Source organism: Ursus maritimus, unplaced genomic scaffold (assembly GCF_017311325.1).
Source record: "Ursus maritimus isolate PB19 unplaced genomic scaffold, ASM1731132v1 scaffold_2, whole genome shotgun sequence".
Taxonomy (NCBI): domain Eukaryota; kingdom Metazoa; phylum Chordata; class Mammalia; order Carnivora; family Ursidae; genus Ursus; species Ursus maritimus.
This window is the reverse complement of record NW_024424452.1, coordinates 101,390,211-101,404,659: the sequence shown is the minus strand read 5'-3', so window position 1 is coordinate 101,404,659 and position 14,449 is coordinate 101,390,211. Positions and strand designations below refer to the sequence as shown.

General features: G+C 39.9%; 1 protein-coding gene and 1 non-coding gene across 2 annotated transcripts in view; both read right to left on the bottom strand.

Annotated features, from left to right (window-relative positions):
- Nucleotides 1–14,449, bottom strand: part of IPO9 (importin 9) — a 53,382-nt gene that overhangs the window by 12,225 nt on the left and 26,708 nt on the right. The window contains exons 6-14 of the mRNA XM_008685187.2: nucleotides 13,897–13,983; nucleotides 13,033–13,152; nucleotides 12,819–12,919; nucleotides 12,562–12,620; nucleotides 11,846–11,997; nucleotides 11,034–11,132; nucleotides 9,844–9,950; nucleotides 9,331–9,470; nucleotides 6,332–6,491 (exon numbers count right to left, since the gene is read on the bottom strand). Coding sequence (XP_008683409.2) covers nucleotides 6,332–6,491; nucleotides 9,331–9,470; nucleotides 9,844–9,950; nucleotides 11,034–11,132; nucleotides 11,846–11,997; nucleotides 12,562–12,620; nucleotides 12,819–12,919; nucleotides 13,033–13,152; nucleotides 13,897–13,983 — 1,025 coding nt within the window. The remainder of the gene's footprint in view (nucleotides 1–6,331; nucleotides 6,492–9,330; nucleotides 9,471–9,843; nucleotides 9,951–11,033; nucleotides 11,133–11,845; nucleotides 11,998–12,561; nucleotides 12,621–12,818; nucleotides 12,920–13,032; nucleotides 13,153–13,896; nucleotides 13,984–14,449) is intronic.
- On the bottom strand, nucleotides 6,020–6,154 carry LOC121104089. The gene has a single exon (XR_005836467.1). It is a non-coding gene; the product is annotated as a small nucleolar RNA SNORA42/SNORA80 family (small nucleolar RNA).

Sequence of the window (14,449 nt, the reverse complement as noted above, 5' to 3'; positions counted from 1 at the left end):
TCATGACCCAAGCTGAAGTCAGACACTTAACCGACTGAGCCACCCAGGCACCTCTTCAGTGTATAGATATTTCATCTACTTAGTTAAATTTATTCTTGGTATTTTATTGTTTTTGATGCAATTATAAATAGCACTGTTTTAAAATGTCCTCAAAGTTCATTATTAGAAATGCAACTGATTTTTTGTATATTTTGTATCCTGTAAATTTACTGAATTAGTTCTAACAGTTTTTTTGGTGGAGTTTTTAGGGTTTTCTATAACACATGTCAACTGCAAATAGAGACAATTTTATGTCTCCCTTTTCAATTTGGATGCCTTTTCTTTCCTAACTGCTTTAGCTAAAACTTCCGTTACTTTGTTGAATAGGAATGCTGAGAGTGGACATCCTTGTTTTATTCTTGGTCTTAAAAGAAAAACTTCCAGAGTTTGTTCAGTATGATGTTAGCTGTGGGTTTGTCACAGTTGGTCTCTATTGTGTTAAGGTGTGTTCCTACTACGCCAACTGTGTTGAGAAGTTTTTATCATGAGTGGATACTGAATTCTGTCAAATGCTTTTCCTGAATCTATTGAGATGATCCTATCATTTTTACCTTCATTCTATTAAGTGGTATATCACATTGGTTGGTTTACATATGTTGAACCATCCTTGTATCTGAGGGATAAATCCCACTTGATCATAGCTGTGATCCTTTTAATGTACTGTTGAATTTGGTTTCCTCATATTTTGTTGAGGATTTCTGCATCTATATTCATCAGGGATATTGGCCTATAGTTTTCTTTTCTTGTACTGTCTTTGTCTGGTTTTGGTATCAGGGTAATGCTGGCTTCATAAAATGAGTTTGGAAGTGCTCCTTCTTCTTTAGTTTTTTGGAGAAGTCTGAGCAAGGATTTGTATTAATTTTTCTTTAAATGTTTGGTAGAATTCACCAGTGAAATCATCTGGTCTTGGGCTTTTCTTTTATGGGAAGTTTTTGATTACTGATCCAATATCCTTGTTAATGTCAGTTTAGATTATCTATTTCTTCACGATTCAGTCTTGATAAGCTGTATGTTTCTAGGGATTTCTCCATTTCTTCTAGGTTATCCCATTTGTTGGCATATAATTGTTCATAGTAGTCTCTTATGATCCTTTTGAATTTCTGTAATATCAGTTATAATGTCTCCTCTTTCATTTCTGATTTTTTAAAATGATTTATGTATTTTAGAGAGAGAGAGAGGGAGCGCACACACATGCAAGCAGGGCCTCGAGGGGCAGAGGGAGGGGGACCGAGAGAATCCTCAAGCAGACTCCCCGCTGAGCACCAAGCGCAACTTGGGTCTCAATCTCACGACCCTGAGATCATGACCTGAGCTGAAACCAAGAGTCAGAGGCTTAATCGACTGAGCCACTCTGGTGCCCCTCATTTCTGATTTTATATTTGAGTCTTCTCTCGTTTCTTTTTAGCCTAGCTAGAGTTTGTCAGTTTTCAAAAAACACGGCTCTTAGGTTCATTGGTCTTTTCTATGATTTTTCTGTCTCTATTTATTTTTGTTCGGATCTTCCTATTATTAACTTTGGACTTAGTTTGTTTCTTCTTTTTCTAGTTTCTGAGATATAAAGTTAAGTTGTTTGGAATCTTTTTTTTTTTTTCCTTAATATAGAGACTTATCTCTATAAACTTCTCTCCTAAAACTGGTTTTGCTGCATCCCTTAAGTTTTGGTATGTTATGTTTCCATTTTTGTTTCTTTCAAGATATTTTTCTATTTTTTTTTTAATTTCTTTTCCCATTGATTGTTTAGGAGTTTAATTTTCACATATTGTGAATTTCCTAGTTTTCCTCCTGTAATTAATTTCTAGTATTATTTCACTGTGGTTGGAAAAGATAGTTGGTATGATTTCAATCTTCTGAAGTTTGCTAGGACTAGTTTTGTGACCTAACACATGACCTTTCCTGGAGGATGTTTTGTGCGTGCTTGAGAACAATGTGTATTCTGCTGCTGTTGGATAGGACCCTCTGTATATGTCTATTATGTCCATTTAGTCAGAAGTATAATTCAAGTCCAATAGTTCCTTACTGACTTCTGTTTGGATGATCTATCCATTGTTGAAAGTGGGTTATTAAAGTCCCCTACTATTACTGTATTATTCAGATGTTAGTATTTGCTTAATATATTTAGGTGCCCCATTGTCAAATGTATATATTTACAAATATTATATCTTTTTTTTTTTTTAAAGATTTTATTTATTAACTTGACAGAGGGAGACAGCCAGCGAGAGAGGGAACACAAGCAGGGGGAGTGGGAGAGGAAGAAGCAGGCTTCCAGCGGAGGAGCCTGATATGGGGCTCGATCCCAGAACACCGGGATCACGCCCTGAGCCGAAGGCAGACGCCCAATGACTGAGCCACCCAGGTGCCCCCCAAATATTATATCTTTTTGATGAACTGACCCCTTTATCATTACATAATGCCTTTTTCTCTCTCTCTTGTACAGCTTTTGAGCTAAAGTCTATTTTATCTGATAAAACAGCTACCCTTGCTCTGTTTTGGTTTCCACTTGCATGGATTAGCTTTTCCATCCCCTCACTTTGAGCATGTGTATCCTGAAGTGAGTCTCTTAAAAGCAGCATGTAAGTTGGGTCTTTTTTAAAAATCCATTCGGCTACACTTGGCTTTTGATTAGAGGTTGGTTGGTTGGTTGGTTGATTTATTTATTTATTTTAAAGATTTTATTTATTTGACAGAAACAGCCAGTGAGAGAGGGAACACAAGCAGGGGGAGTGGGAGAGGAAGAAGCAGGCTCCCAGTGGAGGAGCCCGATGTGGGGCTCGATCCCAGAACGCTGGGATCACGCCCTGAGCCGAAGGCAGACGCTTAAAGACTGCGCCACCCAGGCGCCCCTATTTATTTATTTATTTATTTATTTATTTTTTGTTTTTTAAAGATTTTATTTATTCGACAGAGATAGAGACAGCCAGCGAGAGAGGGAACACAAGCAGGGGGAGTGGGAGAGGAAGAAGCAAGCCCACAGCAGAGGAGCCTGATGTGGGGCTCGATCCCATAACGCCGGGATCACACCCTGAGCCGAAGGCAGACGCCCAACTGCTGTGCCACCCAGGCGCCCCCTCCCCTATTTATTTTTAAATAAAATTTTATTTATATATTTGAGAGAGAGAGAGAGCACAAGCTAGGGAAGGGGAGGAGCGGAGGGAGAGAGAGAGAAGCCGACTCCCTGCTGAGCAGGGAGTCCGGTGCAGGACTGGATCCCAGCAGCCTGGGATCATGACCTGAGCTGAAAGCAGACGCTTAACCAACTGAGCCACCCAGGCATCCCTTGATTAGAGATTTAAATCCATTTACATTTAAAGTAATTTTTGAAAGGCACCTGAGTGGTTCAGTCAGTTAAGCATCCGCCTCCTGATCTCAGCTCAGGTCTTGATCTCAGGCTCATGAGTTCAAACAGTGCACTGGGCTGGCTCCACACTAGGCATGGAGCCTACTTTAAAAAAAAAAAAAAGTAATTTTTGATCAGTAAGTACTTACTAATACCATCTTACTGTTTTCTGATTCTTCTGTAGTTCCCTTGTTTCTTTCTTCCTCTCTTGCGGTCTTTGTGAATTTATGATTTCCCGTCGTGGATTGCTTTGATTACGCTGTCTATTTACTTCACACTGATAACTTTGTATACAAAAGCTCTACTCTTTATTCCCTCTCTTTTATGTTTTTGATGTCACAATTTAAGTTTTTATATTGCATATTCATTAACAAATTATTTAGCTAGTTATTTTCAATATCTTTGTCCCTTAACCGTTAGAGTTGTGGTTAACACACTGCCAGATTACAGTATTAGAGTATCCTGAATTTGATTATATACTTATCTTTACCAGTGTGTTGCATATTTCATATTATTAATTTCATGTTAGCTTGAAGAATTCCTTTCAGCATTTCTTGTAAGGTGGGTCTACTGGTGAAGAATTCTCTCAGCTTTGTTTGGGAGACTTTAACTTGCCTTCATTCCTGAAGGACATCTTTGCTGCATATTCTTGGCTGACAGTTTTTTCTTTCAGCACTTTAAATATATCATCCCACTCTCTCCTGGCCTACAAGGTTTCTGCTGCAAAAATCAGCTGGTAGTCTTATAGGGATTCCCTTATATGAGAGAAATGTTTTTCTCTTGCTGCTTTAAAAGTCATCTGAATTTAGTTTGTTTTTTTTTTTAAACTAATTGATAGTTTTATTATAACGTATGTTGGAGAAGATCACTTTGAATTGAAATTTTCGGGTGAAATACTAGCTTCCTGAACTTGGATGTATAATCTCTCCTCAGATTTGGGAAGTTCTCAGACATTATTTCTTTAACTAAGCTTTCTGACCCCTTCTACCTCTCTTCTCCTTCCGGAGCTCCAATAATTCAGATGGTTTCTCTTAATGGTATCCTAAAGTGCACATAGGTTTTTCTTCATTTTTTTTCATTCCTTATTCTTTGCCCTACTTGAGTGGATAATTTCAAAGGTCCTGTCTTCTCTTTCACAGGTTTTTTTTCTTCCTCTTGAGTTGCTCTGCTTTCAATGGTCTCTGTTGTATTTTTTAATTTCATTTTATTGTATTCTTCATCTCTGGCATTTCTGCTTGGTTCTTTTTCATGATTTCTATTTCTTTGTTGAACTTCTCATTTTGCTTATGTATTGTTTTTCTGATTTCATTGGATTGTGTTTTGTGTTTTCTTGTAGCTCACTGAGCTTCTTAAAACAGCTATTTTGGATTCTTTATCAGGTATATCACAGATCTCCGTGTTTGGGGTCAGTTACTGGAAAATTATTGTGCTCCTTTTGTGGTGTCACATTTCCTTGATTTTTCATGTTCCTTGAAGTCTTTCTTGTGTTGAGGTCTTCACATCTGAAGTAACAGTTACTTCTTCCAGTCTTTACTGACTCCTTTAAAGTGTCCAGTCTTGGATTTCTTTGGCTCCAGTGCTATGCTGGAATCTCTCTGCTGGACTCCTGGACTTACACAAAGGCTCTCTCATCCTTGGGTGATCGTCTAAATCTGTGTTCTCCAGGGGTTGCTGGACCACAGTTGAGAGGGGGTGGAGCCAGTTCATGGGCTACTTCAGGGTCTGCAGCTGGGACTGAGGTCTGTATTCCTATTCTCCAACACACAGCTGGAGATCCTCCCAGGTACTTGATGTGTGGTGCTGGTGATAGAACCCAAGCCAAATGGGACTGTAGCCAAGCCCACAAGGGCATGGAGCCGTGTCTGGGGCTACAGCCAGGACTAGGGTTGATACATCAGCCGCTGGGTGTGGGCCTGACTTCTCAAAATGGCTCTCCTTGTTCTTGGACAGCACTGGGGTTTCCTCTCTGGGTCTCACAGCTCCCACAAAGGCACTGCTGTCCATCAATAGATGCCAAGTTATTGTTGTTGAGGGAGGGATACAAGCGAGAGGCATCTTATTCAACTATCCTGCATAAATTATTTCCCCTCAATGCTTTCTAAAGACATATATAATAATGTACAGCATCTCAGTCTCTGCTTCAAAAGGTAAGAAGAGAGCACTGGTAAGTAGAAGATGAATTTTGTACTTTTAGAATTTTAGGTAGCTTTTAGGATTCAGTTGAGACCTTTAAGTTTAGAATTTTGAATATTTCTTAAAAGAACAATTCTCCCTCTGATCTTGGTAGGAATATAAATAAAAGCCTAGTTGAGCCACTAGTATATTAGCTGTGAAAAAAGAGAGGTAAAACCGGGAAAAAATAAGCAGTGTTTCTGGGCCACGTTATCCCAAATTTAGTCTATAAAACAGAGAAATCAATCAACAAAGTGACCTGGGCTCTAATCCTGCTTCTATAATTTTTCACTGTATAATCCTATGTAAGTTATTTATCTCTCAATTCTTCACCTTTCTAAGAAAGGGAGCTGGTCTAGATGTTTCCAGAGCTGGATGGAGTGAATTTTAAAGGAAAGAGGAACAAAAGGGAACAAGATCTACTGGGACTCAAAGAAGCCACGTTCTTTCTTTTTTTCCCCTGTTTTCTCTTTTCACTATATGACCCGCTTCAGTGCCTGCAGCCTATGGCACAGAGGCCCGGCAATGGTTCGGGGCCACAGTTTGCTCTGGCATGGGGCACTATGAGAGGCCCAGGGGGACGAGCCTGCCATAAATCCAAACCCATGCATAGAAGCCATGTTCTTAGTTTTTTTTTTTTTTTTCCTGTCCATTTGCCATTTGGTAGGAGATCTTCATCAGAAATTTCCAAGCACCATAGTCCATTGGCCAAATGCTATTTGGGACTTCTACTCTGAGTAATTTTCTCTTAAAATAGATCTTATCACCCTAAGATGGTGTACTCACCCCCAGATGGCTCTCACAGCAGAAATTCGAACTGATGGGGGTTGTGTCTCATGAAGACCACTAACTGTTGCCTGTAGAAACTGCTGGATCAATTCAGGGGACATAGCAACAGTGAACCGACTGGCAGCCCAAAGTGCCCGGCCCAAGAGAAAAGGAGACACTGGGAGGAAGAGAGAGCAATTAGGGGTTGGACAATAAAAGTTTCTGTTCCTTGCCCTTCCTCCTTTCCCACTTCCATCCTCAACTTGTCACAGTACCTGGATACTACATAATATATACAACTTAATTAAGGAAAAAGAATGATCTTATCAGATAAAAGCAAATGTTCAACCTATGGTACAGAATCATTTTCCCAGTTTCGCTCTTCAGTATTTGTTGCAAAGCAGATCTTGAATATTCTTAGGCTAAAAAGACATACCTCCCTCATTCCCGTCCCTACCTCTCATTATCCTTTACCTGCACTACTAGTTAGTCCTCTAAATGTCTCCATTGCCAGTTTTTCCCTACTCTTCGAACACTACTAAAACATTATAATTATAGCTGTTATTCTTTTATTTGTACCTGTCAATAAATGCCATAGTCTACCAAATAGAGACCATTTTAGTTAAGCATTATATTCAAGGCCCCATGATCAGTAGCTTTAGCATTATCGACAATTTCCTTTTATGCATTCTAAACTCAAGCACACACCCCTCCCAGCAACCCGCATCTTACCTTGCCATTTCTGTGCTCTGTCTATAAGCCAACGCGTTCACCTCTACTTGCATCATGTAACCGATCTCTTAGGCTGAAATAATCCCAGCTATCTCTGTGCTAGTCTTTAGCTTTCTTACATATTCTTACGTATTTTGTTGGATATTCTAGCCACCCGTGTAAGGAGGTCTACCCCCTGTCTACTATAAGCTGCTTGAAGACAGAGACTATACTTAATCAGCTTATCACAGGGCTTACCTTAGTTACTTGTAAACATGTAGTTGATGAGAATTATTGCACAGAACCTAACAACCTGTGCCAGTCGGATAATTACATACTAATTTATATAATACAGAATAGCAGTGCTCCAAGTATGGTCCAGGGACTCCTAAGAGTCCCAAAGTTAAAACTTTCATACCAAGATACCAAAACTTCGATACCAAGATATGACCCATCTTTTTCATTCTCATTCTCTCAGTGTACAGTGGAGTTTTCCAGAGGTGATCTGATGTGTCACACCATGGCTCTGACAGCTAATGAAATGTATGCTTGCATTTCCTATATTTTAGAAACTTCTCAGATTTATTTATCTATTTTAGAATGGTGGGGGGGGGGAGAGGGAGAGAGAGAATCTTTAGCAGGCTCCACACCCAGTGAGGAGCCTGATTCAGGGCTCAATCTCATGATCCCGAGATCATGACCTGAGCCAAAATCAAGAGTCAGACGCTTAACCATCTGAGCCACCCAGGTGCCCCAAAACTTCTCAGATTTAATTTCTAATATGTTAAATATTGACACATAAAATTCACAGAAAAATCTCTTTCAGATCACTGATAATTTAAAAAAGTGTAAAGGCATCCTGACCCCAGAAAGTCTGAGAATGGCTGGTACAGAAAAGCTTTTAGCTATTGGCAGGATAATAAATGCTATATATTAAACTTTGCCCCAGTCTCAATTATAAATATTCTCAAGTCTCCATGAATTTTTGAAGGTTCTTTACTACAGTAAATTCTACAAAAAATATATTGATGGGGGGTGCCTGGGTAGCGCAGTTGTTAAGCATCTGCCTTCGGCTCAGGGCGTGATCCCAGCGTTCTGGGATCGAGCCCCACATCGGGCTCCTCCGCTGGGAGCCTGCTTCTTCCTCTCCCACTCCCCCTGCTTGTGTTCCTTCTCTCACTGGCTGTCTCTATCTCTGTCAAATAAATAAATAAAATCTTTAAAAATATATATATATATTGATGGGATTAAGAAATTTCAACACTTTCATTCAACACATAATTATGAAATGCCTATTACATGCAAGGCACCGTGGGATACAAACATGTATTAGACATGATTTCTACCTTCAGAGACTTTATAGTCTAGTATAAGGAAAAAAACATTCATCTGCATAAGTACAGAGTGAAAAAGGATATTCCCAATGGGCCTGAGCTCTGCATGTTCAACCATTTTAATTTTGTGAGTCAGAGAATGGAAGTGACATCGTGAGGTATCCTGTAACAGATTGCCTATTTAAAGTCAGAGTAGAATGTTTTTAAATGGCTTCGGCTGTTCAAAGGGCTAGTCTATGAGCGAGAGGCAAGTGAATGGATTGAGAATGGAGCAAATAATGTCAAATGTCCCATGATTTATGTACTTGGAGAAAGCAAAGATGGCCTTTTGTAATGGGGGTGGGGTGGGTGGGTCTAAGGATGAGGATAAGGCATAGCATGGGCAGAAGCAACAGCTGAAGATGGCAAACAGAGATGGTAATTCTTAGCTACTGTTCTGCACTGCTGCATAAATCAGTCTAATATAGTAGAGCCAACTTTTCTTTTTCTTTTTAAGGCAAGTAGCTAACATGGACTTGAGAATGGAACATTTTAAGTGTTTGGGTATTGGCCAAGAATAAAGTTTGAGAAAAATGACAGGAAACAAACAGGAAGAATGAGCCTGACACAAACCGCCTGAATGTATTTTGGGCTTAATAATGACAGAACTCAAGCCAAAATTTTCAAGGTACAGTAACCAAATTTGCATCCCATTCAAATGCCAAAACCAGACATAACTGTGGGCACTGATTTGGAAGGAAACGTGAACAGAGCGGAAAAATTATGATTGCAGTAATATTTCTTAATTGGTAAAGCTTGAGCCAAGGTCTCTAGGCTGTTTGAGAGGTTCGGATGAGTTCAAGCTCTAGCATGTAAAGGATTTCACCCAAAGGACACGTGAATACCCGGTTTACCTATCTAAGTGAACAATATAACTGAGTTGATGACAGGTTTAATGATCTTCTAGAATCCTAGCATTGTGCTGAAACATACCTGAAAGGTTGAGGTCTGCAAGGATGACATTGGTCAGGAACCCATGCATGTCGAAATGGATCCTGCCATTCTTCACACTGTCAGTGATGATGGACTTCACTGAGCCGAGGGCAAGCATACATGCCTCGTGTATCTTCCACCTGAGAAAGCAATACCACAGTCTGGTAAAACAAACTACACTGCCAAAAAGATAAACACCCAAGGGAAGGAGAAACGTGAAGGGGCATTCCAGCATCATCTGACCCAAAAAGGCCATTTTCTGTCCTCCCAATCTAAACCTAGAGCTGAAAAGAGTGTCATTCAGATTAACAGATTTTTTAAATTAAAAACAAAGTAAAAATCCTTCCCTCCAAGGCTTTATAAATTAAGCAGTAGAATAAAAGCATCTTAACCAATTATTTTAAGGTTGGGAGGAACTGTTTTAAAACACATGATTTAAAGCAAGGATCTGATTGTTTCAGATCTAATGCCCAGAATATGTCCCTAAGTTAAGTATCTGCTGCTCACTCTTACCAGTGCTCGGTGCCGCTGTTCTTGGTTTGCTCAGCTTCTTGTAAATGCCGAGTGGCTGCGGCAGCCAGGGCTGCTGCACTCTCATTCTGGAAATCAGTGGCCACAGCCTAGGGAGAGAGCAGAGGGGCTAATAAACCTGTTTGTGCAAATTAAACCCATTTTACCTTTTTTTTAAAAAAAAGATTTTATTTATTTATTTGTCAGATAGAGAGAGAGAGTGCGAACATAAGCAGGGAGAGCTGTGGGAAGAGGGAGAAGCAGGCTCCTGCCTGAGCATGGAGCCTGAGGTGGGACTCGATCCCAGCACCCTGGGATCACGACCTGAGCAGACGTCCCAAATTAAACCCATTTTAACTGAAAACTTAACTGCAAACTCAGTGGTTCAAACTCTTTCACACATACAATCTGAAACTCGATTAGGTGTATTAAAAATACAACCCCTCTTAGTTCAGGGTCTTTAATGGAATTAGAGTAATATTTATATTTCTGCAGTGCCTAGGCATTAGGAAGCTAACAAAATGTAAAGCTCCCTTTGGCTAGAGTGAGCAGAGCGTAAGTGAGCAATAACAGACCCAGCTTTGGATAACAATGGACCAGATTATTCATTCTCTGGCAGCCTGACTGTAGAAATAAAAGGCTAATCTACAAATTGAAACTTAGTGTGATCTTTCCTAGGTGCCTTAGGAATACTGAAGGATAATGAGAAGTGTTCACTAATAATGAGAACAAACCTTCTACCCAACAGACAGTACAGATCTTCAGCCTAGAGACAATTTTATGCTCTAGTCAGAGCCAAAGAAAACAGCAGATGTTTGGATGTTCTTCTCTCAGCAATCTAATTTTTTTTTTTTTAAAGTTTGCCAACATCTGGTTTGTGCTACAAATTCTGGCTTAAGGGTGGATTAAACTGAGTGTTCCTGATTCAACTACCCTTACTCACCAGAACACTTTATCCTCTGTACCATTTTTACATCTAATATTTACTTGTAAACCAAAACCAGTAGCAATGACTTTGGAATTCCTGAGTCTCGAACTTCATTTGAGATGCTCTCTTGTTATCCTCAAAGAAGTCTAAGATACAGTCACTCAATAAAACTGCTCAACTTGGGTTAGATGTCTAGAAAGAAGAGGGAACACTCAAGTGATACGATTTGAGGTTTTTGGTTGAAGTATCAAGGGAACGCCCTCACCAGCAACAGGTCTTGAGCTGCAATCCGAACTGTATAGGAGAAAGTGTCATCATCCTCGTCCTCTACAAACTGTTGCGGGTTGGCTGTCCACACCTTAATCTGAAAGGGTGATGAAGTCAGGTCTTTGTGAGGCTGCCAATCTGGTTCACACGTTCTCTTTTTTCATCCATACACACGGCAAGATTTCAACCTTTTGTTTTTATCTAGAACAGAACTCTAGCCTCAAAGTCTTTTCTTCTTGATGTAGAGAAGCAAATCCTTTATCAAAGTAAGTAGCAAAGTTATTTCTCTCTAGTAGACACTATTTTAGAATGTGGCTGATTACTAGTTCTCTGCTACCTTTCATCAGCTGTTATTTGACAGATCAACTTTCTGAATATATTAGGGCTCATGGAATATTTAATGTGAAAATTATGTCGATTCTTGTGCCGTTTATATAAGAGAGGCATTATCTTATTTTTTTTTTAATGCTCTTTCTGGTCTGATGACCCACAAACCGGGCTAACAATCTCTGTCTATGTGTCAGTATTTATAGAAAGGGAATACGTTCTTCTAGATACCAGGGTCTTTGGTTAGTGGTACTATGGAGATATAAGTACTCTCAGAGTCCAATTATCTAATATTGGAATTAAAAACCACAACACCCAGAAATCATGGCAATAAAATGGTATCAAATCTTTCCTAGAACTTCACAAGAAGTTACTCTTCTAGTGTCTATTTTTAGAAATAAAAATCGTTCACTTGACCTAGATCTCACTTCAAGTCACACTTTCCCAAAACAAGCTGGTAACTGTCTCCCAAATATCATTTACCTGCTCCTCAGTGATCTGCATGTACAGGATTATATAGTAAATCAACTCGGGCAAGGCTTTCTTAACAGTGCTTTTGAATTTGCTATTTTCTAGGAGAGCATGGACAAACTCAAAAATGCTAAAGACGAGATTTTCAAAGCCCAGGACTTCACCTACAGGAAATACACAAGAGAAGATTTTAATGACAAGAAAGCAAAAGGAAAGCACGTCTGCTGGAAATGAACTACATTGTCTTTGTAAATTAATGAATATTTAAAGTACTTGCTGATTCTTATTCCCGAGGGGAGCTAAGGAGTCAAAGAAAGGACCTTTGAGAATATTAAATATTCTTTGCTTTTTCAAGTAAAAGAATCAGAAACACTGAATATATTTTCTAGAATGTCTATTTTTGATTTGAAATACCTAAAAAATATTAAAACAGAAATGAAAATATCATCTGCCAGAAAGAAGTATAGGCTGATGAGATGGCCTTTGAGGTAGCTCTTCCAACTCAGAAATTCTATTTTATGAAATTTATGCAAATACCTTTGAGGAACAGATTAAGATTTTCAATGTCCCATTTTCCCACATCTAATACACTGAAAGGAAACACGACTAGAAAACTCACTTAAGAGTGTGAAGCCTCTGTGTTACTGTTCGTCTTTGTCCTTGTCTTTTTCCTTTCCTAAATCCCTTTCCTCCCTATGTGGTCTGTTAGGATCAGATAAACTACATACCATCAGAATCCACAGGATCTTCAACTTCCTCTGTGTAATTTACTTCTGTCCTCACATAAGTATGATGAAGAGTAAAGAAACAGAATTTGGAGTCTGCTTTACGTATATTCTACACGGGAATGTGTTACATTCCAACCCTAAGAGTAGATACTTTAAAAAACTCATTTAAAAAAATGGAACCACATGAATGCAAGACCTAATGCTAGATTCCCGACTACGGGTGGTAGCAGGTCCCTTAGGCTTTCTGAAAAGGATATAAAGCTGCACTCTCAGTTAGGGTGTTCCAAACAATAGGCAGAATCTGCTGCATGGAGGACACCATGTGCTTTGGGAAGTTTTTCACCAGGGCTGTCACTGCCTGAGAAATTACAAAGAAAAAGATCTAAGAGTTACACATGATATAGGAGAAAAACCAATGATTTCAGACCACCTTCTAAAACTCCAAGTATCTCAATGGGAGTAAATGTTTACCTTGAGGACTTCCATCTTAAACCCACTGTCAGATGTGGGGCCATCTGGTATCTGGAGGGCCTGAACAAAGGCCTCTGTGAACTGCTGCACCACAGGAAAGATCAGAACTTTGGCTGCACCCTGGTAACAGAAACCAAAGCCAACATTGGACATACTGCTAATCAGTGGCTTCAATATATACATATCAAACACCGAAACACAGATCAGAAGAGTGCAGCCATAAAGTCACTGGAGGTGTCACCCAAGATTTCAGGTTTCCTTCTCTAACACCTGCAGTTCCTCACCATGGCCTCCTGAAAAGCTATCACATATAAGACAACTTTTCAGAACTGCTTCTGAATGATAGGGGTTGGTGCTTTTCAGCTAGCTTCGTCTCACGTGAGAGGGCCAGAAGACGGTAGTGAAGTTCTGAGGGAAGGCTCATATGAAAAGATGCAGGGTAAAGTGGTTTAATAAGGCTCCAACAAAAGGAAACTAAACTATATACAAACGAAATATGTAATAAAATGCTAAATGCATCCACAACTCTGATTAAATCGGGGAGCATTCTGGTACTACTGAAATGAAGTAAGTCACTGTTACGCCTCTAACGAAGGCACAGAGGGTTTTTTTTTTGTTTTTGTTTTTTTTTAAAAGATTTTATTTATTTATTCAACAGAGATAGAGACAGCCAGTGAGAGAGGGAACACAGCAGGGGGAGTGGGAGAGGAAGAAGCAGGCTCATAGCGGAGGAGCCTGATGTGGGGCTCGATCCCAGAACTCTGAGCCGAAGGCAGACGCTTAACTGCTGTGCCACCCGGGCGCCCCCGGCACAGAGGTTTTTAAGCATGAAGTAGTCTGTTACTGACCCAGAGGCTCCCTTACCTTTTCCAGTTCCTCCATGTTACAGATCATATGGGCACAAGTGGTAAAAATCTCCACAGCTCGGGAACGGGTTCGAATACCATACACCTGTGAAAAGTTATAGCCCAGCCATGAGATAGGTGTGTCTGTGTCTGCTTCTCTGTGACCAGAAGAAAAACTATGACTTCTCAGTCCTGACATGGGACTGGATTCCCTAGAGATGGGAAACATCATCTACTCATATCCAGGACAGACGTCTGTAATTCAGAGAATAAAAGCCAGCGGAATGTTAGAACTCAGGGGAATTAGCCTTACATGTAGGCCTCTGTGGGCTGATTTGATTAACAATATTAGGCTGGATACTGCTTGAAATCTCAGCACAGTCAACATATTTCTTTCAAGAGACAGACCCTTGACTGGTGGCAGCGAGGAGCAGGGAGGTGAAAACATCACCCATTAGGCACTCATAGTTTATTTCTACTGTTTATATGCGAGAAGCCAATGATGGGCAATGCAGCAGTGGACTGCTTGCTTACACTTAACTGAGGTGAACAAGCTGAGGTGGGCTGCCTGG